The sequence below is a fragment of the Homarus americanus genome, unplaced genomic scaffold (assembly GCF_018991925.1).
Source record: "Homarus americanus isolate GMGI-L3 unplaced genomic scaffold, GMGI_Hamer_2.0 scaffold45698, whole genome shotgun sequence".
NCBI classification, from domain to species: domain Eukaryota; kingdom Metazoa; phylum Arthropoda; class Malacostraca; order Decapoda; family Nephropidae; genus Homarus; species Homarus americanus.
In genome coordinates, this window is record NW_024735554.1 from 4,370,845 (window position 1) to 4,398,733 (window position 27,889).

Genomic DNA, 27,889 nt, shown 5'->3' on the forward strand with positions numbered 1-27,889 from the left:
AATTTGCATTCATAGTTCCATCTGATTTTTTTCTTGGAACAATAAGAGAACTGTTGTTGTGAAGAAGAGATGAGGAGTTGGCAGTTACTGAAAAAGTGTCAGAAAAGTGTTTCAGAGACTTCAGCCAAATGGTGGAAAATGATTAGAACGAGTAAGAGGCATTATTTCCATCCAATTTTCTTACCACTCAGTGTTCCTTGAGGGATGCTGTTGGGAAAGTATTTTGAGTCTGTATCAAAGGAGTAGTCAAGGATGGAAAGCAATGTCTTGGTCAGCCGCAGGAGATCATTGAAGCTGTAAAACCCAAAGTAGATGAGATAGCGTGCCAGCTTCACAACCTGCAAAGTCAAAATTAAAAAGTGTACAGTAGTTGTCATATCACGTTCTGGTTACTGAAAGGTAAAAAAGTTTAAACAAACTTTACTTTACTGCATAATCAATTACAAAAATAAACTGTAGTAGTACTTTTATTTTAGTTCTCAAATATGTAGGCATGGATTAGTCACACACTGCAGGTATGTAACAATGAACCAGCGCTGAGGAAGGAGCAAGATGCCATGAAAAAAAATGTGGGCCAAAGCCTAATGTCAGACTTTATTGGAAGTTTCTGGGAAATAACAAAAAGCAGCTGAAGATTTACCAAACTAATTGTCATAAGTCAAAAGTTGTGAATAACAAGACAGAGAGGACACGTCTCTACAACAAAAACTCCTCCTTACCAACTCTGAGTTATATCATGACATTTAATTAGTATTCAACAAAGCACATCTGGCTTCCACACCAACTAGAGCTTTATTCCTAGACATACCTCAAAGGTGAGTTTATTCTGTTCACAGTCTGAGAAGCTCCACATCTTGTCCACCACATTACACAGATACTGTTCTACAAAAACAATCACATCCTTGAATGTGGTTGCAGCAGCTTCTGTACTGTGCATTGCTGCATGTTTATCATAGCTGGAATACAAACATCTTAGTGACAAGAGGCAATAATTATCATGTTTGTAAGCATAAAAAATGTGAAGTTATTACTGTACTCTAATAGTTTGGTGGTGCAACAAAACTTCACACAAATCTCACAGTAAATGTGATAAAGATGTGACAGTGAAAAACATTTATATAATCCTGGATGAAAAAATGGCTCCTAAAACCGATCAATGAATTAATTATTAGAGTTAATAACCATCTTTTTCTTTAACATAACCAAACAAAAGATGAATGCAATGAAATACAACATTGATATTTGCATGAATTTATATAGGTATAAAATGCAGGAGAATGCACTGCAGTTCAATGATTTAAGAAGGTAAACATATAAAATATGATGAAGAAATTTGTCATACAAGAAGAAAACAGATGATAGTAGAAAGAGATAAATACTATCCTTTAAGCATTTCAACTTTAATAAGTGTATCAACTGTCAAGCTTGCAACAGTTCAAAGTTTAAGATGAAGTAAGGACATATCTTAAATTGTACTGCATACAATTATATATATATATATATATATATATATATATATATATATATATATATATATATATATATATATATATATATATATATATATATATATATATATATATATATATATATATATATATATATAATATATATAGCAATTGAGAGAGAAAAGCCTTAGATTATTTTATAAATAAAAATAAAATAATTTATGGGACCAAACTGATCTAAATAGCACTTCCTAACTCCACTGCCACAGTTTACAGGTGAACAGAGGAAAAATACTGAAGACTAAAATTAAGATCTTTATCTGAACTCCTACAAGTAGAGTACTGTACTCCAGGCCTGATCAACCAAGTCCCTAGATGGAAGAGTCATTCCATTTGGGGATTTGTATGAGGAAAAAGGTAAGAGGTGGCTGCAGGTCATAGACTAGCTGCCAAATATGCACATGCTGTGTACCCCAACGTATGGACACAAAATATAATCAAAGAAAAACCCAAATAAATGTCATATTGTCCCCTGTTCAAGTGACAAGGTTGTAAAAATAAAACTGATAAACTACCGCCTTACCATGAAGGTCATCTTTATAAATATTAATGAATATAGCTGAAAAAGTATTTGAGTTATGCTCAAGAAGGAAACTCAAACAGACATATGCACGAACCTACTTCTATATTTCCCACCAAACTCATTGAACAGGGTATATTGAAGAAGTTTCCATTTCTTTTTTCTTTTTACAAACTACCAAAAACTAAATCCACCTCTTAACAAAATCTAAAGGACTGTTACTGCAAATCCCAAAAGATCTCAACACAAAGTATGTACTGTACAGTCAGGGCCGTCCCTAGGAGGGTGCGGGGCCCGGGGCAACTCAGCCACTGCGGGGCCCCAGATTATGCTGCGGTCAGAGGAACCCACCCCAACCAACCCCCATGGGACTGTCGCGATGGATGGTAAGGGCACTGTTGCGATGGTGGCGTAAGCCGTCAGGTCAGATTAACCAGTCAACAGGTAATGTGTCCGAGGTCACTCAGTCTAGTGCTGCCACCCCCCCACCCCCCCCACACACACACACACACACACACACACGTGCGGGGCCCTGGGCGGTCGCCCCTGTTTGCCCCCCCTAAAGGACGGGCCTGGTGGTGAGTGTACAGTGTAGTAGGTTTATGTGAAGTGTTTGGCCCCTAGCTGAACCTGATATGAAACTCGAGGCTCCTATACAGTGTAGTGGTGAGTGTACAGTGTAGTAGGTTTAAATGAAGTGTTTGACCCCTAGCTGAACCTCTTATGAAACTTGAGGCTCCTATACAGTGTAGTGGTGAGCGTACAGTGTAGTAGGTTTAAATGAAGTGTTTGGCCCCAAGCTGAACCTGTTATGAAACTCGAGGCTCCTATACAGTGTAGTGGTGAGTGTACAGTGTAGTAGGTTTAAATACTAGGTTTAAATGAAGTGTTTGGCCCCTAGCTGAACCTGTTATGAAACTCGAGGCTCATATACAGTGTAATGGTGAGTGTACAGTGTAGTAGGTTTAAATGAAGTGTTTGGCCCCTAGCTGAACCTGTTATGAAACTCAAGGCTCATATACAGTGTAGTGGTGAGTGTACAGTGTAGTAGGTTTAAATGAAGTGTTTGACCCCAAGCTGAACCTGTTATGAAACTCGAGGCTCCTATACAGTGTAATGGTGAGTGTACAGTGTAGTAGGTTTAAAGGAAGTATTGACCCTCAAGCGAACCTTGTTATGAATGGTGTCTTCTATACAGTGTAATGGTGAGTGTGGCTGGTGTGTAGTAGGTTTAAATGAAGTGTTTGACCCCTAGCTGAACCTGTTATGAAACTCGAGGCTCTTATACAGTGTAGTGGTGAGTGTACAGTGTAGTAGGTTTAAATGAAGTGTTTGACCCCTAGCTGAACCTGTTATGAAACTCGAGGCTCTATACAGTGTAGTGGTGAGTGTACAGTGTAGTAGGTTTAAATGAAGTGTTTGGCCCCTAGCTGAACCTGTTATGAAACTTGAGGCTCCTATACAGTGTAGTGGTGAGTGTACAGTGTAGTAGGTTTAAATGAAGTGTTTGGCCCTAGCTGAACCTGTTATGAAACTCGAGGCTCCTATACAGTGTAGTGGTGAGTGTACAGTGTAGTAGGTTTAAATGAAGTGTTTGGCCACTAGCTGAACCTGTTATGAAACTCGAGGCTCCTATACAGTGTAGCGGTGAGTGTACAGTGTAGTAGGTTTAAATGAAGTGTTTGGCCTCTAGCTGAACCTGTTATGAAACTCGAGGCTCCTATACTCCTATACAGTGTAGTGGTGAGTGTACAGTGTAGTAGGTTTAAATGAAGTGTTTGGCCCCTAGCTGAACCTGTTATGAAACTCGAGGCTCCTATACAGTGTAATGGTGAGTGTACAGTGTAGTAGGTTTAAATGAAGTGTTTGACCCCAAGCTGAACCTGTTATGAAACTCGAGGCTCCTATACAGTGTAATGGTGAGTGTACAGTGTAGTAGGTTTAAATGAAGTGTTTGGCCCCAAGCTGAACCTGTTATGAAACTCGAGGCTCCTATACAGTGTAGTGGTGAGTGTACAGTGTAGTAGGTTTAAATGAAAGTGTTATGAAACTGGCTCCTATACAGTGTAATGGTGAGTGTACTAGCTGAACCTGTTATGAAACTCGAGGCTCCTATAGAGTGTAGTGGTGAGTGTACAGTGTAGTAGGTTTAAATGAAGTGTTTGACCCCTAGCTGAACCTGTTATGAAACTCGAGGCTCCTATACAATGTAGTGGTGAGTGTACAGTGTAGTAGGTTTAAATGAAGTGTTTGGCCTCTAGCTGAACCTGTTATGAAACTCGAGGCTCCTATACAGTGTAGTGGTGAGTGTACAGTGTAGTAGGTTTAAATGAAGTGTTTGGCCATTAGCTGAACCTGTTATGAAACTCGAGGCTCCTATACAGTGTAGTGGTGAGTGTACAGTGTAGTAGGTTTAAATGAAGTGTTTGGCCCCTAGCTAAACCTGTTATGAAACTCGAGGCTCCTATACAGTGCAGTGGTGAGTGTACAGTGTAGTAGGTTTAAATGAAGTGTTTGGCCCCTAGTTGAACCTGTTATGAAACTCGAGGCTCCTATACAGTGTAGTGGTGAGTGTACGGTGTAGTAGGTTTAAATGAAGTGTTTGGCCCCAAGCTGAACCTGTTATGAAACTCGAGGCTCCTATACAGTGTAGTGGTGAGAAGGGCTGTCCCTAGGAGGGTCTGGTGCCCGGGGCAACTCAGCCACTGCGGGGCCCCAGATTATGTGGTCAGAGGAACCCACACCAACCAACCCCCATGGGACTGTCGCGATGGATGGTAAGGGCACTGTTGCGATGGTGGCGTAAACCGTCAGGTCAGATTAACCAGTCAACAGGTAATGTGTCCGAGGTCGCTGGTCCGCTGGGCCCCCCACACGCGCTGGTTCCGGGTCGCCCTTTGTTGCCCCCCCCTAAAGGACGGGCCTGTGTACAGTACTGTACTGTACCAGTTAAACTTGAGACCTTAATACTTGTGAGAAACTTTGTATCATGCCCAGTCATCTGTAAGTGAACAACTACTCCTAATAACAAGCTTGGCAAACCAAGATACAGTATTATCTATAAACATATTTTTCACTTCAACTAGGAATGGTTCTACTGTACACGTTAAATACATTTGGAGTAAAAAAAAGTATTTACGATTACAAATTTACCAAGAAATGCAGTTTAAAATGGAGAAATATTTCAATAAATTTTAGGAAAATGCAGATTAGGAAGAAGATTTAAAGTCTTTCATTCCAGAAATACATATAATATTACCTATGAATGATTAAATCAAATTATACTGATCAATACTGTACACATAAGAGCTATGTAGGAGTCTTAATACCTGTATTTAAAGCTTCAACTTTTCTTTAATATGCATATTTTAACAATGAAAACAATGCAAACAACACAAACCACATTAAGCACTCAGTAAGGCAGCAAAATAACTGACTCCGGAACAGTGACCCAATGAGTTATTCCTTTTAACTGTCAAGAAATAATAGATATTTAAACAAAAAACTGCAATTTGTCAAGACTAATATCCAACACTTTACAATATGAAAAATTAAAGAGCTACAAATTTTTAACGAGGAATCATTCACGGAATATTGTCAATGTATATCAATTCCACTTTTGTTTTTTTAACAGAACCTCTAAAACTGTGCTGTTGAACATGTAGCAGGAAGTGAGTGAAAAGATGATTTTCGTGGCTGGCAAAAAGGCAGCAACTTCAATTAGTGTAAAGAACATGCAAAAAAGATAAATGTCATGCAAGAGTTCATAATAAACAAGTCGACGAAAGAAACATGTTAGTATTACCAACGTAGTGGCTTAGTCCTGCAGCTTGCACCAGACGGCACAACCATTAACACAGATCAAAATGGTTATCATTAAGCAGTAACTAGACCAGTGAACACACCTAATTGTTAATTATAACCACAATATTAAAATAAAGGAGTGATTACAACTTGTATATACAGATAACTGTACACAGATGCACGGTAAGGTTATAATGCAGTAAGGCCGTGTGTGTGTGTGGACGTGTGCGTGTGTCTCCATTACATGCTATAATAATAGCAATAATTCAGTATGAAAAAATTTACTGTATTCAAAGTACTCGCAATGATGGAAATGGTCTACCTTATGTATGTATGTATGTATGTATGTATGTATGTATGTATGTATGCATGTATGTATGTACTGTACAGTATGTATTTTCTGATTTCCTGGATCCTAGGTCATCCATGTATAGACTGTACATCCTGAATGCACGCATGGCTCACCTCACCCCAGTTGGCCTGCAGTACTGTACATTAAAAACAACCCACAGTAACATTGCCACCACAATAATTGAAGTCTGAGTGAGTACTGTTTGATGAGATCAATGAAGTAAGTTCCTGGATATAGTCAGCTCAAGTGGGGTGAGAGAGCTTTGCCTGCCCTCAGGAAATGAGCGAGTGTGTCACATAAGACTAAGAACAAATGGTGAGGTAGAGGTACGGTAATCATTTTGTACAGAGTCTTGGTCCTATGTGACACAAGAAAGTGGGGCACTAAGATGCTAAGATATAGTTAAAGAACGTAATACAAAAAATAGTACATCTTTTTGGACAATAACGTAGCTAATTAGGAACCGAGATGATACACACATCAGAATCACACAGGATATTTGAGTATAATTACATTCATAAAACTAATGACAATAGAAAGAGAACAGTGACAGCTTCAAAATGTGCCTTGTAAAAAGTAATTAAAATATTCTAAAAACTATACAGTAATTCATTAGATGACATGTAAAACTGTAACACCAAAAGAGGGAAATACCAACATTCAAAAATGGGTTAAATCTGGTTACATATATTCTGAACATTAAACTCAGTGGTCCTCTATATACAGCACAAGACACAGGTTGATTCTTATCTACACACTGACAAATCTCGTATCAACCATGTATTCACTCCCACCAAAAAGATACAATAAATTGGAATAATTTTCTTATCAAACATACACAGTACTCACTCTGAAATGGACATTTGTGGTTGGATTTCCGACCACAATCTTGCATACTTGACAGGTGTAACCATTTCTTGGGGTTCACAGTCAACGTGCATGTGCAGCATTAAGCGGCAGAAGGCGGCACGTAAGTCATACGCGAGAGTATCTTCTTCCATGCACCTGGTCGTAATATAAGAAACATTAAATTCTACTCCAATATATTTTTCTCTCAGAAGATTGTTCCTAAAGTCTCTTCTTAAGCTGAAATATCCTGCTGGACAAGTCAACTTCCCAGGGGATGTGATCAAGGCCATTCAGACACCTATAATATCAAGGGATACTACAGCCAAATGTACCTTACATGGCTGTCTCATCTTAATTTCAATCAAGGTCCTCTAGTTGTGACAAACATTAAATTACTAATCACAGCAAGGTCTCTTGCAGTTACTTTGTACATCTACATATATCAATAATATTTCTTTTAAATCAATTATCCAAACATTTTCCAATTAATTTGTAATATGTATGAATGTGAAAAGATACGTGAACAGCATACATGAATATTTCTGCTCATTATTCAAATACTGTACTAACAATCAGTATTCAAATCCAGTATTGGGGATTTTAGTTTCTGATTATTAATCAAATTTAAGTTTGGTTTGTTGTGTCTACAAACTCTTGTAAAAACAACATTTTTCAGCAATTAGTAGCTTCATAGGTTAAGTTATATTTTAAGGTGGCTGTCATGTTCCCTGGTATCATTTTCCAGTCCATGTTAAAATAAGGACATACGGTACATGGTTACCCTGCACTGCAGTGACCACAAAGTTTAGCTACCTAACATGAGCACTCATCAAAGTGCACCTGCTCAGGAAGTTTCATAACTGTACATACAATGGTGTGTGAAACATGTCAAGTTGTACTGTACATGCAAACAGAAGAAAAAGAGTAACACTGTGTGCCCCTTCCACATTTGTGACAGGGAATAAAATAACATCGAATACATACTTCAGCATCAGATTGATCTTGAGTAGCGGTGCAAGGGGTCTTATTGCCAGATATTGTCGGTCAAGGCACATGTTTGAGAAGAGATCAAGCATGTGTCTGTAGTAATCTAAGATAAGGCGGTCTTCACCACCATCAGAGTCACTCAGGTTCTCAGCACGACTTGCAAGTTCAACAATTGATTTTGAGCACTGAAACAGTGAAAGGAAAAATTTTCTTATTATTTATACTATATAAAGTTACCTCACTGAGATTAAATTGTTGTTCAAGTAAAAAGAAAAAGTTTTGCTTCTTATTTTTCTTTCTTCCTTGGATGAAAGTTATTCACACCATTTTACCTATTCTTATGTACAAAACATGTTGAAGGTATGAGTAGATATGATGCCTTAATAAGAATCTCTCATTCCTTTTATTAACCCCTTCAATACAGGGATGCCACTTTTAATATTTTATTTGGCTATCACCAGACAATTTTATTCACCACAGAGACGACACCCTATGCATGGGGTCAAGATGATTTCACAAGGGTGACATCCATAATTCAAACTAAGTCCTTTGATTTTATTTCTGTATCATGTATGGATAATGAAAATCTAAAGCACCCATTTCTCAGAATAAAAAAAAAAAATTGAACCTCAACTTCTCTTAGAAATTCACATTCTTCCATTCTGCTAATTAAAATTTACATTCACTTGTCATATGTTCATTGTTTACATTTTATTAACAATATAAATTAATGGACATATAAAATCAAGTTCAAAACCACGAATCATAATAAAAACTTTACCTCGCCATTATTCCACGTCAAAACCACTTCTTCTTCTCGTTCAATGGCCAACACTGGACCAGATCCTTCAATATCAACTTCTACTTCGACGTCCTCTTCAACCAATCTGCAAAATGTATATAGTAATAAAAACACAACAACAATACCACCTAGAATAAATAAATAGGAGTCTGTGTTACTCCTGATTCTTGAGAAAAGGCTTGTAAGAATTTAAAAAAAAAAAAGAAGGAAATCTAATTTAATTGCCAAATTAGTGACAAAGAGACTTGTGTATTGTATGCCACAAGTTGACCCACAACTCTGATGGCTCATACAGTACTGTACTAGTTTATTAACCACCTTTATGAAACTTTTTGGAATAAATTAATTTTTCTTAGATCTGAGAGTTTGAGTTATACATTTTTTTTACCACACTTGGCTGGGTATTAATCTGCTTACCTTAATATACACACACTTCTCAACTAACATTATTCTATAAAATATTACCTGGTCTCAATCAGGATGTCTTTGTTTTTGTCACTGAAGACACTCTTGCAGATCAATTCTTGTGTGCGGGGGATGGCTTGGTTGTTGGATATACATAAAACCTGAAAATTATGCTCAAATAGTGAATAGTGTGAGTATACTTTCAACTGATACTTGAGAAAATTGAGGAAGTGCAGTTCTACAGATAATATCAAGATTTGTATCCTTTCAAAGTTAACAGCAGAATTTAAACATACATTACAGTACTGTACATATGCTCACCACAGTCAGCCTGCTAATACCAGCTATAAAAAGTAAGCTCAACAACAAAAACATTACATGACGTAACTTTACTAAAACTTCATATTTAAGGTAAAAAAATTAGCTTGCATGTAGACTCAGGTTCTGTACTGTATGTCGTGTAGGATAAATCATGCCCCTTGCTGAGATCTTGTTCTTTATAACAGAAAGAATTAATTTAGCATTTCCTAAAATAAGACACAAAAGATCACAAATTTCAAAACAAACCTTAAGATAATCCAGGAATCTCCAGTCCCATTTGTGCATGTTTTTCCGAACAAGTCCTACAAATGTTTCAATTTCAGTGGCTGTGATGTGGATCTCCAGTAGCTTCCGGTTATTGTGAAGCAGAGCCGTGATAGTTTCTTCAGCCAAAATATCAATACCAATTTGCTTTTGCATAAATCCAAAGTGTTGAGCAATGTGTTCCTGAAAAGATGATATTATTTAAGGGAATTATAATGTACAAAATTGTATCAATCTACATTCTAGAGCAGTGGTTCTTAAACTTGGGGCACATCCCCTTGAAAGGCACTGTGATATTTCAAGGGGGACACATGGAGTCAGTGAAGAAGACCGGTACGTACGGCCAACTAAACACAAAGCCATCAATGCAGCCTGTGTTTATGCAGAACTTCCATTATAATGTGTAGCAAGAAAGACATGCTTATAAGAAAGTAACTGTTTGCCATACAATTATATATCATTAGTATATAGAGAGGATACCTGTAGAAGTTATCTTTCTGTGATAGACAGGAAGAGAAAATAATAATACTGTAAGGGGGAAAAAGACATTTTATCACTGCACTGATGATGACAAGCAATACCTTAACATGTATAGAATTTGGGTTCATGTATGTATGGAATCACCTATTTTCTCAAGACACCTCACTATAACTATTGGATCACTATTCATGCCTTTAAGTTTCTTATTGCACAAAAACATACTGCTTTCAGTAGTGTACAATATACTGTAAAAATATTTAACTTCCATTACATTGAATGTATTACAATTAAATAAAAAAAAATAATATCCATCTTCTGTCCATCCACTTGTTCCAAGATTTATTTCTTATCATCTGACCTTCAGGTAAATTCTTAATCTAGCATTTCAACCAACCTTCAATCAATTCTTTATTAACATATTTACTTTTAAAGAAATTTTCCAAAAATTTTTCAGTGCAACAGATACAAATGACTTAAAGAGATCATAAAAAGATGAAACAACATGAAGGTTTGTTAAGCCTCACCTGGTTCTTCCTGTAACCTTGTTGAGCAAGTCTCAGAAGTCTATAACAAAGACGAAAAATACTTTTGTAAGCAGAGTGTCGAGGGTCATTGAGCTCATCAATCCGGAGAAGAGGACCATCTCCTCCCTGAGTCTCCGTGAAAGGTGCTTGAAGAATCTTAAATATCTATAAGACAAAATTTATACATGTAAATTAATATACACCCCATTAAAGATATAAATTCACATATGGAGTCTCACACCTAATATTTAAAATATATCCTGATTATTAAATACTGTGCTTTATATTGCCTCAGTCTGTAATATAAATACTGTACTAGATTTTCACTGATAACTGCCACTTACACTTGAGCACTTATTCCACTTACTGTATTTATAAGTCAAACAAGCTCTTTACAGCAAAGACTTACCTGCTTTAAGATACTCTGTTCTCTTAGGAGTTTCTGTCGGTCTCTGTTGGGATTGGAGATCTCCAGAGCTAGTGCTAATGGTTCACTCTTGTTTTGTTCATGCTCCTTCTCACCAGTAAAATATACAAGATCTAAGAGCAACTGCATTAGTGATCTGAAAAAAACAAGAGAATGAAACACGAACTCCCATTTCAAGACTTAGGCAAAGAGATAAATGACCCTCTGAGTTCCCACATTCATCTTTAATGGGAAAAATTTAGTTTCCCCTGGAGCTAACAACATATTCATACAGATATAATGTAGACACAAAAGGCTATTCACATTACCCACTTGATTTTCCCAACATAATTTGACCTCTGGATAATTTAGCCCTGAAGTTGTTGAATGAATTATGAGGTGTTCGAGTGTAGTTACAAATATCATGGTAATAATAATTCATACCTTCTCTCAGTCTGTGTGATACTTCCTTTTTCTAACTTCTTAGCATGTTTGGCCAAGACTTCACTGGCATCATTGGCAAAATCTAGATCTCTCACTTCTTTGGCATGAACTGGGACTAATGAGAAGGCCTCCTTGTCTTCTTTGATGGGGGCACAGCCAACCTGATATAAAAGTATTACTTCATTTACTATACATCATAATAATAATAAGCCAACCCAGGTATATTTAATTTCTCACTCAAAACACTTTACTCATGATATCCTCAACATAAAAATGAAGTTGTTGCTATATACCGAGACAAAACTGCTTTACAGCTATAGTCATATGTTTGCCATCACCCACCTTTGACATGACAGGTTTATCCTCCTCTTTGTCAATAGGTATGGAGGTAGAATGGACCCAGGTAGATGTACACAGATGTCGCAGTCTGACGTATGAATTCTGGGGGACCATGGAGTCACCCCGGATAAAAGTGGTTGGCTCAAGTTCAAAGATAGAAGCGATGTCATTGCTTAATGGAACTGAAACTAGCTGGTAGACTGGACCTCCATTAGGATCTGAAAGTAATCAGAAACAATTAGACAAATAATAATAATAATAATACCATAATACAAACAAGCCACTCAATTCAAAGGAACTTGTAAACTTAAAGAAGCAAAACACAAGACACACAAAACAAATAAAGAGAAAACAAGCTTTCACCACTGACTAATATACATCACTTACCCTATTGTTGTAAGTTAAGTAACTGTTGTAATAAATATGATAACTAAAAAAAAATTAATAGCTATTTATAATGTCAACTCCTTCGCTATTGACTCTCATACACAATCAATTACTTGATAATCCAAGATCAGTATGACAACAGTAGGAGGTTGGAGAAAATTTGTCAAGTTTTCCAATTTAAATGCATTAAAATCATACTTTCCAGGAGGAGTTAAAAGCCAGTGAAAATAATTTTACAAAGTAAGAGAGTAATCTTTCAAAATATCATAATAACCAAAGCACAATATTGAAAACCTTTACATCATGAATTACAAGAATTGTGACACTGTGCCATACTGTATATGGAGCCGGACACCATACTTATCATCATTTATGCGTAAAACATACAGTATATGTTTAGCTTGATTAGGAAACTAATTAATCGACAACTAATGTGTATAAAACAAAAGAAAGCAGTTTAATAACATCACACTATTTGTGGCAAATAACTAACATACAGTATACAGTATTCACAAAGCATTATGGTAATAAAACTGGTACTCACCAAGCTAACCAAACCAGCCTGACACTTCCATCAGACTCAAAGACTCGGGACAAGTCTTCAGTGTGACACAGTCTCTTACAATAACACAGACCACACTCTCTCTCTTCAGGAGAACAAGTGAAAACCACAAAAGTGGTTTCTACAATAATGTATCTCCTTTTCTATTTTATACCATTTTTAGAAAGTGTAAAAGCAACAGTTTTAAAAGCATTACAAGATACAGTCTATGGAGTCAATCCTCCTCATTAATAGCATGAAAGTGCATAGCTTATCAAAAGCTAACCATCTACCATGCACATAATAAAGGTTACTTTCTATGGTTCAGACATTGAAGCGATTGTGGCTGATGGATCACCAACATATAAATCAATATTATATACAGTAAATAAAGTGGAAGGTCATCATGATTTGGAATGTGATTAATTCCTAGTATAATTCTACTGTTACCATGACTGACCTTTAGTCTGCATTCATGACTAATATTTATAGCAAAGTTGCATAAAATGCAATTTCTGCAAATTGATTACAATATATCTAAACATTGGAAAATGAGTCATTTGTATGTACTATAGTGTAATATGTTAAACCTCGCATAAGATAATGCAAGCTACAGTGTCACTCTGACAAGTGATACCCACACCACAATCTTGTTAGGCGTGTACAGGTAAATGGTGCAAGCATTGATCAATGTTTTACAAGTAACAATACCTGAAGTTCCCCTCCAAAACCCAGTCTTTCTCCTCCGGCCGTCCGAACTCCCAGAGTCAACTGATAGTTGCTTCAAAATTTGCTCTAGAAAGGGATAATTTCGTAGGTTGGGAGAGCATTATAGCAAATGCTACTTACTTTCAGGGAAGCATTCACAACTAAAATCTACAAACTCAATCGTTCTACTGAGGTAACAAAAATTTGTAAAATAAATCGATATATATATATATATATATATATATATATATATATATATATATATATATATATATATATATATATATATATATATATATATATATATATATATATATATATATATATATATATATATAAAACAACATACAACACTGTAAAAATAAAATCACTGTCTCAGCTCATTTAGTGCAATGTGCTGCACACTAATCAACCTTTTTCCCACCTAAATCTATAGGGCAGCATGCAGTAAACATTGTGACTATAATGGTGAGTTGTGGCTTCTGAAGATGTGAAAAGTGTGTCATAAATACCATCATACTGGTAGAGGAAGGCAGCAAAATGTTGAAAGCCAAGTGATAACTATCAGAGTGCCATTTAAGGAGCTTGTGAGAAAGAGAGAATCACAGGAAGGTACATTACAGGTGTTACACAGTGAACAACTTCTAAATATGTGAGCTGATAAAATCAAAGGACTATACTACTGCATAAATTAAAGATGCAAAGTTATCCATACCTAAAACCACAGTTGGTTTTACAGACAACTGGACTGAGAAAGACCAAAAGGAAATAACAAGAATATGACTTAGATGTTTTGGCCTGTATTACAGTACTGTACTTGTACAGCACAGAGGTTATCCACAAGTAGGAAGACTCATTTAGGTAAAATGAATGTGGAAGGAATATGTGCAAATATAAGAAAATAATAATTTTACTACAGATTGAAAGGAATGAAAAAGAGTAATTAAAATTCCATCTATTCATACATCTATAAATATGATGCATTGTTCTCTCAGGTGCCACACCTTTACTTCAGCCACAACACTATAAGGAAACACTAAAAATAAGATATCATGGAGTAACTTGAGTCTTGACCGGAGTGTAATATTAAACACCCACATACTGTATAATATTACAAAAAGTAGATCAATAATCTCTGTAACAAGTTGTGTCATCCAGTAAAGGAGTTCTATACTACAAATGAAAACGTAAATAATCTTAATTGTATTATGTGCAGAAGAATAGCAGACAGTTCAGGATCAGTCAAGTGGAGATCTAATGAAAGAACTGGGGAAAATAAGAGTTTTTTTCAATCTGTAAAATAAAATAACTTTTGTTACATATGATCTTGTCGGTCAAACAGTACAGAGGGAGAGTAAAATTATCATCACCAGTGTTGTCAATGGCCTAATTTTCCTTTTAATAATTGCATATTTTTTTCCTCCCAACATCTATTTTCAAACCAGCAGTCATTAAAAATGGTAATATCCATATATTTTGAAGTGCCATCTTGGCACAATTAATATCATGATATATTATTCTATGTCAAAGGGTACACATTTTTTTTGGGGGGGCACTAACATTTCAACTATCTAGAAAGCTTCCTTACATACAAGAGCCGCCATCTTGGAAAAGGAGTAAATATGAGAGAGGAAATCAAGAGGGAGGAGCTTGCTAAGGAAACTTATTAGACAGGTTGGCCTGGATGATGTTCTAGAGTCTAAAAACTTTCTTCACCACAAGGCAGATGGTTCCCAGAACCAAGAACAGACACATCATTCTTTGTTTCGTAACTGATGTAATGGAAGGCGCTTCAAAGATTTACATCAAGTTTATCCCCCGTTTCAACACATCCCATCACCAACCTGCAGCACATCCATCAACCCTGTTCTCTCTGACCATCTGAACAATATTTCTTGCAATTCTACATCTCCTTTTTGTTTTGATGTTTCATGTTCTTTGTATACTATTCATCCCATAAATTGTTCAAAAGCACATCAATCCTGTTGCTTCTAACTTAATTTCTCCTCTTGTCTCCAGAGTCCATGCCTCACAAATGTACAAAAAGGTTGGCTCAAAATATATTGGTAGTGTAATCAGTGTAAAGGATGAATGTTGCCACCAATAAGTATAAGACTGTAAGAAGTTAACAAATACAGGGTAAGCTAAGTGTTGTCTAGAAACCTGTCAACCCTATTTTTTGACAGGTAAATCTGAAGAGCAACAGGAAATTTGTCCAGATAATGGGTCTAAATGTTCCAGATAAATTGAAAATGATATACAGTACTGTAGTTACATTCAACTAAATACTACAGCAAATAGTCTCCTCAGTACAAAATACCATTAACCAAACCTTCCCACAGTATGGAAGGCTGAAAGAGAAGGTGTCACCTCTTGCGCCAACCTTGACCCGTGCAGTACAGTATGCGTAAACTGGTCTTGACACAAAACTTCGTAAACTTTCCTATCATTGTTTATCCCCAATCTTTCATAATTTAGCCAAAAGTCAGCACTGACATTACTTCTTTACATATTAAGCATAAATATGGTGCTGTTAATATTGTTATGGAGAAGCCAAGAACTGGAAGGAATGCAGAAAAACCTGCTTCAGGATTTCTCAATAGTTGCAGTACTTTGTAAAAATGTTATTTAGTGAAAAGTTGTAGGAAGCATTAAGTATGATAGGCTTTTTAGCATTGCAGAATAACCTCAGAAAATCAGTACTGCTGGAGGCAAGAGCTCGCCAGATGTGTGAATTTTCTATTTTTTTAACATGGTCAACCTCCCTTTGCCCCTTCCACTACCTTACAACAATGAAGCATTTCATGCTGAAATTCCTAAAGTAGCTTGCAGTTCAGTTTAGAGATGCACATCCATTATGCAGAACTTCCTCACAGAAATCACATCCAGATTTTGTTAATACTGTACTATACCCAAGAGAAAATAATCCACTTTACCAGAACAGCATAAATGGTGGAAGCATGAAAATATGGTATGGTCCAGTGTGTGTGTGTGTGTGTGTGTGTGTGTGTGTGTGTGTGTGTGTGTGTGTGTGTGTGTGTGTGAAACATTTATTGTTAGAGAAAATGAGCCAACTAAACCTTGTGTAATCCATCTTAATAATCTGACAATATTTCAACATTAAGTTAAGTAGGGTTTACTTGATCTTGTGTTTCCTTTTATCAAAATACAGTATATGTGCAATCACATTGTTTACACAACAACATAATTTTTAGTTATGCTTACTAGTTTTTTACTCTCTACTACACTGTTCTGGCAAGGTCAATTGTGTTTTATAAATAACTATCATCATGTGTGTGATTTCTGAAGATGGATCTTCCTTAAAAGCTGTGCATTACTACTGTATAATAAACATTTAAACTTCCCAAAGCACAATGACCTACACAGATGTCTCAGCCAAGCATCAACAAATTTGTCAGCTTAAGTTAGCTTCTCAGTGTACCTACAATATTATTTTTTCTCACTTTATTCGACCTTTCATTACCTATTCAATTCACATACTTATAAGAAGAACAGTAACCTCTTATTCTAGCTTAATTTTTCTGATCATGATGTGATTGACTTACAGCTATGAAGGATGGTCTTACTGCTTCACTCATTTTTTAACTAAACCAGACCACTGTATAGAACTAAACCATATATATATAAACCTGCAATACATTAGTAAAAAAGAGCCACTACATTTCCAAAAAGGCAAAGGGAAACTTAACATATGATGCTAGTAACAAATTGCTAAACTAAAGTTTTAAAGTATGTAATCCAGCCACTGAGAACTATCTATCTACAGTCACACCTAAAGGACATTAACAAACTCCTAACCCTATGCTGAAATAATGGAGCCACACATCTACACAGGCAGTCCCCGAGTTACGAACGGGTTATGTTCCTGGACCCTGTTCTTAAGTTGGAACAGTGTTAATTCCATAGTTTAGGTTGGGTTAAATTACAACCCTGCCTAAACAAAACAACAATATTATTCCAAACATAACAAATAATAAATACTGTAAATAAAGTGATGTTAAACAAAATAGAATAATGAAAGCAATGTAAAAAATGGGAATTTAGTTACAGATTTTTGTGGTGACTATATTGGGATCCCGTTCGTAAGTGCGGTTGTCCGTAAGTCGGGGGTCCGTAACTCGGGGACTGCCTGTACAGTATACAGAAACATGATATTTGTCATACTTTATTATATTCATATCAGAGATGACAATATCTACTTAAAAAATTTATAAAAATTAAACTGAACTCGAGAGATATTGATGTTTTAATACAGAGGTGATCCATTAAAACACCAATGTCTCCTAAGTTCAGATGATGCAATGAACATATGTGAAAAGTTGCCTATGTTAACAACAATTGTCATAAATTTATTAGAGAAGCAACAGTTTATTAATTATAAATAAGAGTTCATTACATGGCCAAGGGGTTTGGTAATTCAGCACATGTACTACCCCCTGTAGTTGGTCTGACCACTACCAGTATAGTACTGAATAAACAACACAATAGCATTATGTTTTGGTACAATTTTCTGCTTCTGCTTCTGCTTCTGCTTCTTTGCCTGGCAGTGATGTGTAGATTATTTGTGAATTACTAATCATGTTTTTACTACAGTATAACTTTTATCATCACATGGACCAAACTTATTCTTCAGTCTTTCTGTAGTTTACTCATAGTTTTAGTTGTATTTCACCAACAGCTAAATTCATTATCCTTTAATATTTTCTCTCATTAGTATTTTGCCTGTTCTCTGAGATTTATGGATATCTGATTTCCATAATTCTGGGGTTCTAATGTATTATTATGCCTTAAACTGTGCAAGACCCAAACAATAATACCACCCTCATACAATAGTGTATAGAAGCAAACAAACACAAATTTTCAAGTACAAGAAAGTCAACTATTCCATAACATGTGTCCTAATAACAGCAAACTAAATATAGTAAAATAATGTAACCAAGATCAAACATCTACTCTATCTGAATTTCACTAATGAATCTATACGTGTTCCTGGACCTTTGACTGCATATGTATCTCTTCCCCGACATACCATTTATAAAAAGATACTACTGTACTGTTAATTATCTTCTTTTATCATCCTTTAGTAATATACCCAAACACTATAACTCAATTTATTAATAAGAAGAGCTACCTACCTCTTAGCTTTGCTCTGGTAGGATCATGTGTAGGGTCGTCATCAACTTCAGCAGCCAAGTAGTGACCGGTGGCAAGATGCTTGAAGCGAAACAGCGAATTCCAGTGGCCAGCTCCACCCCGAGATGGGTCGTGTTGGACCACCTTCTTGCAGGGGCAAGAAGACATCGAGGCAATTATTCAATATTACATAAACTATCCAAAATCTTTCTCTATTTATCTACATACGGTACTTATTTATCTATCTATCTACCTATCTATTCCTCTATCTATCCATCCCTACGCACTACACTCTACTGATCCAATCCAACACCTAAACAACTCACTTATAAAGTCATACCATCATATAAGTGGTCTACCTCTTACTTTACACAATCTTACCTATTAAATTATTCAACCTATGGTAAAATGTACCCACCTCCACCTCCCACAGTGCTTTGCTGGAGGTTGCAGCCGTGGCAGTGGTTCTTCCAGTTGTCCTGAGAAAAACATTTTGTTGTTTCTTGTATTCATCCATGGTAAGAAACTTCTCTTGCTCAGCATGAAACAGACGTATCACATCTCCTCCCTTCAATATTCCTTCCAGGTTTTCCTTGTGTTCCAGAAACAGTGATATCTTCCAGCATGTATTTGAACTTAAGACATTGACCTGCAAAACAAAATATTTACAATTAAAATCATATGAAATAAAGACATAATTTGTTATAGAACTTCTGATGTTGAATCATGAAACAATTATAACCGTCGAGAAGTGAAATACAATAAGTGCATTATATCTACAGTGACAACTTGAAATAATGTATTGATCTTGAAATCCCATATCATGGCTGAGCCTTAAACTAGTGACTCACACATAACCAACAAAGTCTAGGGGTTTAATACCCAGGAACCCTCAACATTAGTGGCTGGAACAAATTCTTTAATTACTGTACTCCATACCCTTCCAACACACTCAGAAATCAATAAATAAACCAGAAGATATGACAATCACTAATTAAAGTTGAAGGCAATGGAACTAATTGTTGCACTACCCTATGCACCCTTTGGCCATCACTTAGTTTTGGTTATGTCATATTTATAGTCAATCCCCAGTTCCAGTTCACCTCAGTGTTATCCATTTATTCCCCCATCCATCGCTTGCTAAACACACTTCAATCACATACATCTAGTTCTCTTAAGCATACATCTATCATATCTAGCTACTGTTATTGAATACAGTACATATAATACATGTATCCCCTGCTATCAAGGAATACAACTATCCCATCACCCATTTCCTAACAATATCAGTAATGAGTCGTGTACAGTAGGTTCCTCTGCACCCTCCAGCACTTGCCTCTTTACATCCAGGGTGATCGCGCAGGTCGTGCATGCTCGACACGTGAAGCTGCTGCCCAGCATTCACGGGGCTCAAGATGACTTTGTCGCCCACCACCACAGTGTCGCCAGGGTTACGCAGCTTGTAATAGGGATTGATGTAAAACCATGAACCCTCATTGCCATTAGCATCCAGGTATACCCGCATGGCATTCTTCTCCAGTAGTGCCGGGAGTCGTTTGTTTACTGTCAGGTACTTGTTGGACTTGAGATGTAGTAACTGTCAATGGTAATAACAACAATAAATAGCATAATAGAAATGATTATCCTCAATAAAAAATATTTAACACTGAAAATAGCTGTATATACTGTATCCTGCTCAGAAGAGGTGCCAAGAGATAGTGGGTCCTGCCTTTATCAAAGTTACCATCTTAATTATTGAATCGTGTCTCCACAAAACAGAACACTTCAAAGGAGCATCATAGTTAATATACAGTATACCTATGTATATATATATATATACTGTAGTTTTCTCCAACCTCAAGCTATGATGCCAACATAGTTACACTGATAAAATGATATATTGTACCAGACTATATTATAATGCATATAACAACTACCCCGGTACATATTAACAAACATGTTATTCAACGTTATATTACCTACTTCGTTATACTATACTGGATAGATTTAACAAGGTCACAACACTATTATCTGGGTGGTGTAGTAAGGTAGGGTAAGACACAACACTCACCTGGATGGTAATGCCATAGTTAATAGCAGTGCCCATAAGTTTTTTGCTCTCGGCTTCATTCTGCTTCTTCTCTGTCTCCGCCGCGTGCTGGAGGTAAACACAAGCAAACATTCACGTACGAGGGAAAATTAATTCAAAAGTAAAACATCATCAATTACCCACTTGAATAAATAACACACACTCAAATAATATACACAACTTTATCAAAGCAGTTAAACAAAATATATAATAAATAAATACAAAATAATAATAACCACACCTATTTTACATTTTGAAACATCTTTTTTTTTCTGGTTTTCAGATACAATAACAAGCGTGTTAACAGAAACACGTACGTAATAACCCCGTCTGTCAAATGTGACCTTTTCGTCTCTAGGTTTGGCCTTTGGCTTTGACGAGTAGATCTGAATTTGGCGTTTGTGCGCTTCACTCATCTGTTGACATTATACTGTACTCAGGTTACGGTTCATCATACTGCATGCGGAATTTAGGCACATACATACATACATACATACATACATACATACATACATACATACATACATACATACATACATACATACATACATACATACATACATATAACCTACATACCCACCCACATACCTACCTACCTACCTATCCAGCCACACACCTCACCTTATCTTAAATAAACTAACCTATCCTAAACCTAAATTAACCCTAGAGTATCATTACGGTGGTTAGTCATCAGGTGAAATAAGCTTGGGCGTTAATTATCTATCGGGTGTTACACTTAATCTCCCCCATTTAATAAGATAAAATTAAAATCATCGCATCCATCAAATTTATCAGTGAATCCACAGCCCTTAGGATAATACGCAGTTATATAAACGTTTTACTGTATCCATTGAGTGGGAATTTGTTCATTTACAGCTACATGGTTTTAATTATTCCTTTTATAATGTTCATTGTGTGTGTTAATTAAATTTCATATAAAAATAGAAATATCAAATAACAATTACAAAAAGGTGTAATAATAATAATAATAATAATAATAATAATAATAATAATAATAATACCAGTTCAAATAAGTCAAATATCCCTAAACTGACAGTACAATAAATAATACAGTAAAGTTAAGGAAAATTCCACCCCCAAAAATATGGCCGTCAAATCACAGCAGCATCAACCGAAACATTCTTAAACGATAGGACCCCGAACTCTTGAGAATAATGTGTCAATCCTTTCTAAAGTTACCGAGTTCACAGGTAAAAGATAAGCTGTGGGCGGGCTGGCGCTGTGAGGGTAACTAATAAGACCAATACAAAGTGACAAAACAACAAATCTTATCCCCCGTTCGTCGCGTCACACAAAAACGGGAACTTAATAATAATACCTAATAAATAGCACCTTGATAATAAGAAGCTCTCGTAATATTAAACAAAATATCTTGCATAAATTAAGCTACGTTCTGAGTCAGGTGCGCCAAGAAAGAATTAATTAATCACATATAATAAAGGACTTCACTACATCTTCAAATATAATACGTAGTGTAAGTATGTGTACTTTTTTATGTGTGTGTGTAGAATTGTGTGTGTAGAAGCGTGGAGAAAACTACATTACTTCACCTACAGTAAACACTAACATTTCCTCCCTAAAGAAGACCTGGAAATTGACTTGTTCCACCTCAAAGAGCAACAAAAGGATGAAAAACTCAGAAGAGATCGTGTCGATAAGGCGAGACGCGGAGGAGGGAAGAAAGAATATAAATAAATACTGTAAACTGTATATAATATTTACAGAACACGTAAGAAACCTGTCTATGTTTATGATACACCATATAACCAGGTTGAGTTACAAGTTACGCACTATACCGCCATAAGTATTCGCGTAAAACATCACTAAACATAAACGTAACAGAAGCATCACCAAACTACATAAACAGTTGGATTTAGCTTATATTGAAGACCAAGTTTTACAGTTAATTCGAAACTTTTCAAACTGAAGAAACATAAGCAGTTCGTCAGCCTCGGTGTTATTTATATACAGTCTATACACAAATAAATATACTGTATATAAATACACATGGAAGATTAAAACGGACACTCCAATCACCCAGCGTGAACGTGGCTCAATATTCACACGTCACTCAGCCAATGGTCGCTGCCGCCAGGTGACACACTGTCAACACTCAGACCCCAACATTTTGTGCAGTCACAGATGGTAAGACCAATAAGCCCCGTTGTGTTGGCTCATTACAGGAGCATCACGGGGCCAAGCAGGACAGAGGTTGTCGAGGCTGTCTCACAAACGTCAGACAGGATTAAAAATAAGTAAAATAAGCATAATGCTCACTTAACAAGCAGCGTTGGGGCAAAAGTTTCATCGCTAAATTGGTGAAACAGTTTACAAGACGGGCCCGGGAGACAAATTAGACGGACAAGATTTGTTTTTCTCGACGGGCTAAGTGAGACCTAATGAGGTGCGAGGGCTAATGAGGTCATTGTGGGGGGGAGGGGGAAGGGTAGAGGGTTGGAGGGGTGAGGGCTGGGGGGGACAGACACATTGATCCGTAGGGCAGGCAACCAGCCAGGCGAGATGCACCCGTCATCTTAGTGAGAGGTGGGAGGAAAGGGAGGTAGGGGGGGGTGACATTGTCCCTCGTGATGCACCCATCCCCCCACCCACGATCTGCCCTCACCTGTCACCCCAACCCAGCTCAATCCATCCACACCTCCCACTCCCCACTGACCCATTCTCACCTACTGCCACACACACACACACACACACACACACACACACACACACACACACACACACACACACACAATACTGACACCGAAATTGAGGTCGCCATTGATAAGCGTTGACTGGCCAAAGATCACATTACCTTGAATATATTAATGCCCTGACTCTTGACTGTACGTTTCGAACCATAAGTCGACATTTCAAGCACCTCACACACACACACAAACACACACACACACACACACACACACACACACACACACACACACACACACACACACACACACACACGACCTCTAAGGCTCTTCTTCTTCTCTCTCTCGGCCCTCTTTCCCTGCCATCACTCTTTCTCCTTCTCCTCCTCCTTTCCCTTTTCTCCTTCCTTGCTCCTCCTTCAGTCTTTCCCCCTCCTCCTCCACCCTCCCCTCCAAGGCTCACCTAGTTAACATTCCCCTCTTTAAGTCGGCTGTTGACATGCTGGCATAAATGTGAGAGGATGAGAGTGTGAGGGCAAGATAATGCTGTGTGTGTGTGTGTGTGTGTGTGTGTGTGTGTGAGAGAGAGAGAGAGGTGCTTGGAAATGTCGACTTATGGTTCAGAAACCTTCAGTTACAGTGATGTAAGGCTTAGCAACCAAATGGACCTTTGACCAGACCCAGTGACCCAGGAAATCGATATGGGTCTCTTCTCGTGTTACGGTTATGAAATACAAATGTAAACAGAGACAGACAGCCATATCACCATACGCTCAACTTGTCATCAGGTGTTAATAAAAAACAGAGGCAAGAGAGAGAGAGAGAGAGAGAGAGAGAGAGAGGAGAGAGAGAGAGAGAGAGAGAGAGAGAGACCCAACCTACAATTACGCACCAAAAAAAAACCATAATTCTAATTTATTGACAAAAAAAAAAAACTCCGGCAATATAAAAATAAAAAAATAAATCCGTTCTGACAAAAAATAAATAAATAAATAAAAAATTGCCATGTTAAAGAGTCTAAAAAAGGCGGGACAAATTCATTACCGTGGAGGGGAAAAAACAACAACAAAAAACCCTCGGTGAAAATAAAAACCTTGTATTATGTGGTGTGGCTTTACAATGGTTTAAATTCACCGTGTGTGGTTTTTTTTTGTTTTTTTTACACGGTGGTTTACTGAGTATAAGAGGATTAAGCAATTGGGTCGGCAGAGGGAGGGAAAGGAGAGAGGGAGGGAAAGGAGGGAAGATGTGGGAGAGAAGAAGAAAGGGAAGGGAAAGAATAAGAGAGAGAGAGAGAGAGATATATATATATATAATCCACCCCAGAAAAGAGATTTGTGGACGGATTTGACGGGATTATAGAACGGACACACACACACACACACACACACACACACACACACACACACACACACACACACACACACACACACACACACACACACACACACACACACCTCCAGCTGCCACTAACACCTGCTACCCGTTAACACCCGATAATAAATCAAAATAAACTGCCGGGAAGATTTGGCCCAGATTGGCGCTGCACCATTAAGTGATTTACCCTAAATTGATCGGGGGAAAAAGAAATACCGTATATCTATGACACCTTACCCGGCCTACACCACATTGACACCTGCATTAATGTACCTTTAAAATGTCAGGTTAGGGGATAGTGGGGGGGGGGGTGGGAATAAGGTAGGGATGGGACCTTATGATTGCTAAGTACATAAAGAGAGTGACTTAACGAGGTCGAAAGGGATGGACTGAAATACCTCGTTAAAAAGAGACAAATTGCACCCCAGTATTTATATTTATGTGTTTTTTTTTTATTTCGCGTCAGGTAGTTGAAGTCTTAACTTAAATCTCTCGAGTACGATCATTTTAACCCCTGGAGTACGATCATTTAAAGCCCTTGAATACTATGGCATAACCCCTTTCAAGTCATCATGTTCAAGGGGTTAAACCATCGTCGTCAAAGGGTTACACCATCATCGTCAAAGGGTTAAACCATCGTCGTCAAAGGGTCAAACCATCGTCGTCAAAGGGTTAAACCATCGTCGTCAAAGGGTTAAGCCATCGTCGTCAAAGGGTTAAGCCATCGTCGTCAAAGGGTTAAACCATCGTCGTCAGCGGTTAAGCCATCGTCGTCGCGGGTTACACCATCGTCGTCAAGGTTAAACCATCGTCGTCAAGGGTTAAACCATCGTCGTCAAGGTTAAACCATCGTCGTCAAGGGTTAAACCATCGTCGTCAGCGTTAAACCATCGTCGTCAAAGGTTGCTATCCGTCAGGGTTGCCATCGTCGTCGGTAAACCATCGTCGTCAGGGTTAAACCATCGTCGTCAGAGGTTAGCCAGTCGTCGTGCTGGCTTCATCGTCGTCAGCGGTTAAACCATCGTCGCCGCTTAAACCATCGTCGTCAAAGGGTTACACCATCGTCGTCAAAGGGTTAAACCATCGTCGTCAGCGGTTAAACCATCGTCGTCAGCGGTTAAACCATCGTCGTCGGGTTAAACCATCGTCGTCAAAGGGTTAAACCATCGTCGTCAGGGGTTAAACCATCGTCGTCAAAGGGTTAAACCATCGTCGTCAAAGGGTTAAACCATCGTCGTCAAAGGGTTAAACCATCGTCGTCAAAGGAGGGAGGGAAGGAGGAGGTGTTGGAGTGAAGGAGGCAGAAAATATTACATTATCAGGGAATTTTTTCTATTATTTAACTGTTTATTATTATTATGGTGTATCGTCGTGCTGTTGATGATATAGGGATGATGATGTAGTGATGATGATGATGTAGTGATGATGATGATGATGATGATGACGAATCCTAAAACTAATCGTGTACCAATATTTCTGTTGTTATTGTTTTGGTCCGTGATTTACCTGCCGTACCCAGGTGACCTGGTATTGTCATCTCCTCCCTTACATAATAAGACTGATGGCTGCAGGTGTAAGCGAGGGGAGGAGGGGAAGGTGGTGAGGGAAGGGGTGGTGAGGGAAGGTGGTGAGGGAAGGGTGGTGAGGGGAGGGGTGGTGAGGAGGGGGTGGTGAGGGAGGGGGGAATCAATAATATGCTGAATGTTCCCTTACTTAGCCACCGCCTCCCTCACTGACTGTGGGCGTGGGCGAGAGGAAGGAAGAAAGAGAGAGGGGAGAGAGAGAGAGAGAGAGAGGAGGAGAGAGAGGGGGGGGGGGGGGGGGGGGGGGAGGAGGAGAGAGGAGGGGGGGGGAGAGAGAGAGAGGATCAACTATACCTGGGTCACTTAGTGGCCTTGTTCCACCTGGCTATACTGGGGTACATCACCCTCCTCTCCTCCCACCTCTTTCTCCCTCCCACCCCCCTGTCCCTCCTCCCTCCCCCTCCTCCCCCTCCTCCCTCCTCCCTCCTCTTCCCCTCCCCTCTCCCCTCTTCCCTCCCTCCTTCCTCCTTTCCCCCTCCCTCCTCCTTCCTCCTCCCTCTCTTCTCCCTCTTCCCTCCCCTGCGTACCAGTGAGACATCTCTTAACAAACGAGGAACAATTTACCGGTTCATGACGTGTGTTGTACGCTATCTTAGAACCAACATGACCTTCCCTTATACAACTCAGGTCAACAGGTAATGACATACTTGGTCGTGGTTAGCTCTACACGACACACTAACGGGCCATATCCATCACAGACAGTCACCGTAATATTTAACTGAACAATTATGTAAAGCTGTATACAAACGTAGAGAGAGAGAGAGAGAGAGAGAGAGAGAGAGAGAGAGAGAGAGAGAGAGAGAGAGAGAGAGAGAGAGGCGATAATCTCCAACACCAGGCAAAACACACACACACTAGTAGATTAAAATATACCCTGGTGGATGAGGAAGGGAAGGGGGACGTTATGAAGAAAATGACACGTCACCACCCTGCCACGTCTCATCAACGCCTGGCGAACACTGAACCTTCCCTCACGTCTTCAGGGGAGAGGGGCAGGAGGCAGGTCAAGTCCAGCCCTCTACCACCAGAGGCAGTTGTCACCACGCTTAAATCTTGTCTCCATTGCAGAGTGAATCCCTGGTACACACACACACACACACACACACACACACACACACACACACACACACACACACACACACACACACACACACACACACACACACACACACACACCTAACCTAACATTCGCCATTTCAAACTAGGGGAGGGGTGTGATCATTTTTAACACTACCCTAACTTTTGTCAGGCATCACAACAAGAGCGAGCAATAAAAGAAACGGTTCTATTATAATATCCCGGCGGCGGTGTAACAATCAAATCGTTTGTTTTATCAGGCCATGGTCGCCGCCACACAATGAGGCCTCGACTGAAGACCA

At 38.1% G+C, this 27,889-nt stretch overlaps 1 protein-coding gene across 22 annotated transcripts in view; it reads right to left on the reverse strand.

Annotated features, from left to right (window-relative positions):
* The window catches only part of LOC121871416 (inositol 1,4,5-trisphosphate receptor-like), a 136,113-nt gene that overhangs the window by 77,756 nt on the left and 30,468 nt on the right, over nt 1–27,889 (reverse strand). For 16 of the 22 annotated variants that reach the window (XM_042373674.1, XM_042373677.1, XM_042373678.1 and 13 more), the window contains 16 exons: nt 20,867–20,953; nt 20,132–20,392; nt 19,214–19,444; nt 18,798–18,942; nt 13,645–13,728; nt 12,009–12,223; nt 11,667–11,827; nt 11,226–11,379; nt 10,817–10,981; nt 9,795–9,995; nt 9,288–9,388; nt 8,802–8,907; nt 8,018–8,205; nt 7,034–7,189; nt 809–956; nt 185–338 (listed from right to left, as the gene is read on the reverse strand). In XM_042373674.1, coding sequence (XP_042229608.1) covers nt 185–338; nt 809–956; nt 7,034–7,189; nt 8,018–8,205; nt 8,802–8,907; nt 9,288–9,388; nt 9,795–9,995; nt 10,817–10,981; nt 11,226–11,379; nt 11,667–11,827; nt 12,009–12,223; nt 13,645–13,728; nt 18,798–18,942; nt 19,214–19,444; nt 20,132–20,392; nt 20,867–20,953 — 2,557 coding nt within the window. Of the gene's footprint in view, nt 1–184; nt 339–808; nt 957–7,033; nt 7,190–8,017; nt 8,206–8,801; nt 8,908–9,287; nt 9,389–9,794; nt 9,996–10,816; nt 10,982–11,225; nt 11,380–11,666; nt 11,828–12,008; nt 12,224–13,644; nt 13,729–17,710; nt 17,792–18,797; nt 18,943–19,213; nt 19,445–20,131; nt 20,393–20,866; nt 20,954–27,889 lie in introns of all 22 variants that reach the window. The other 6 variants (XM_042373694.1, XM_042373679.1, XM_042373693.1 and 3 more) reach the window with 4 other exon arrangements.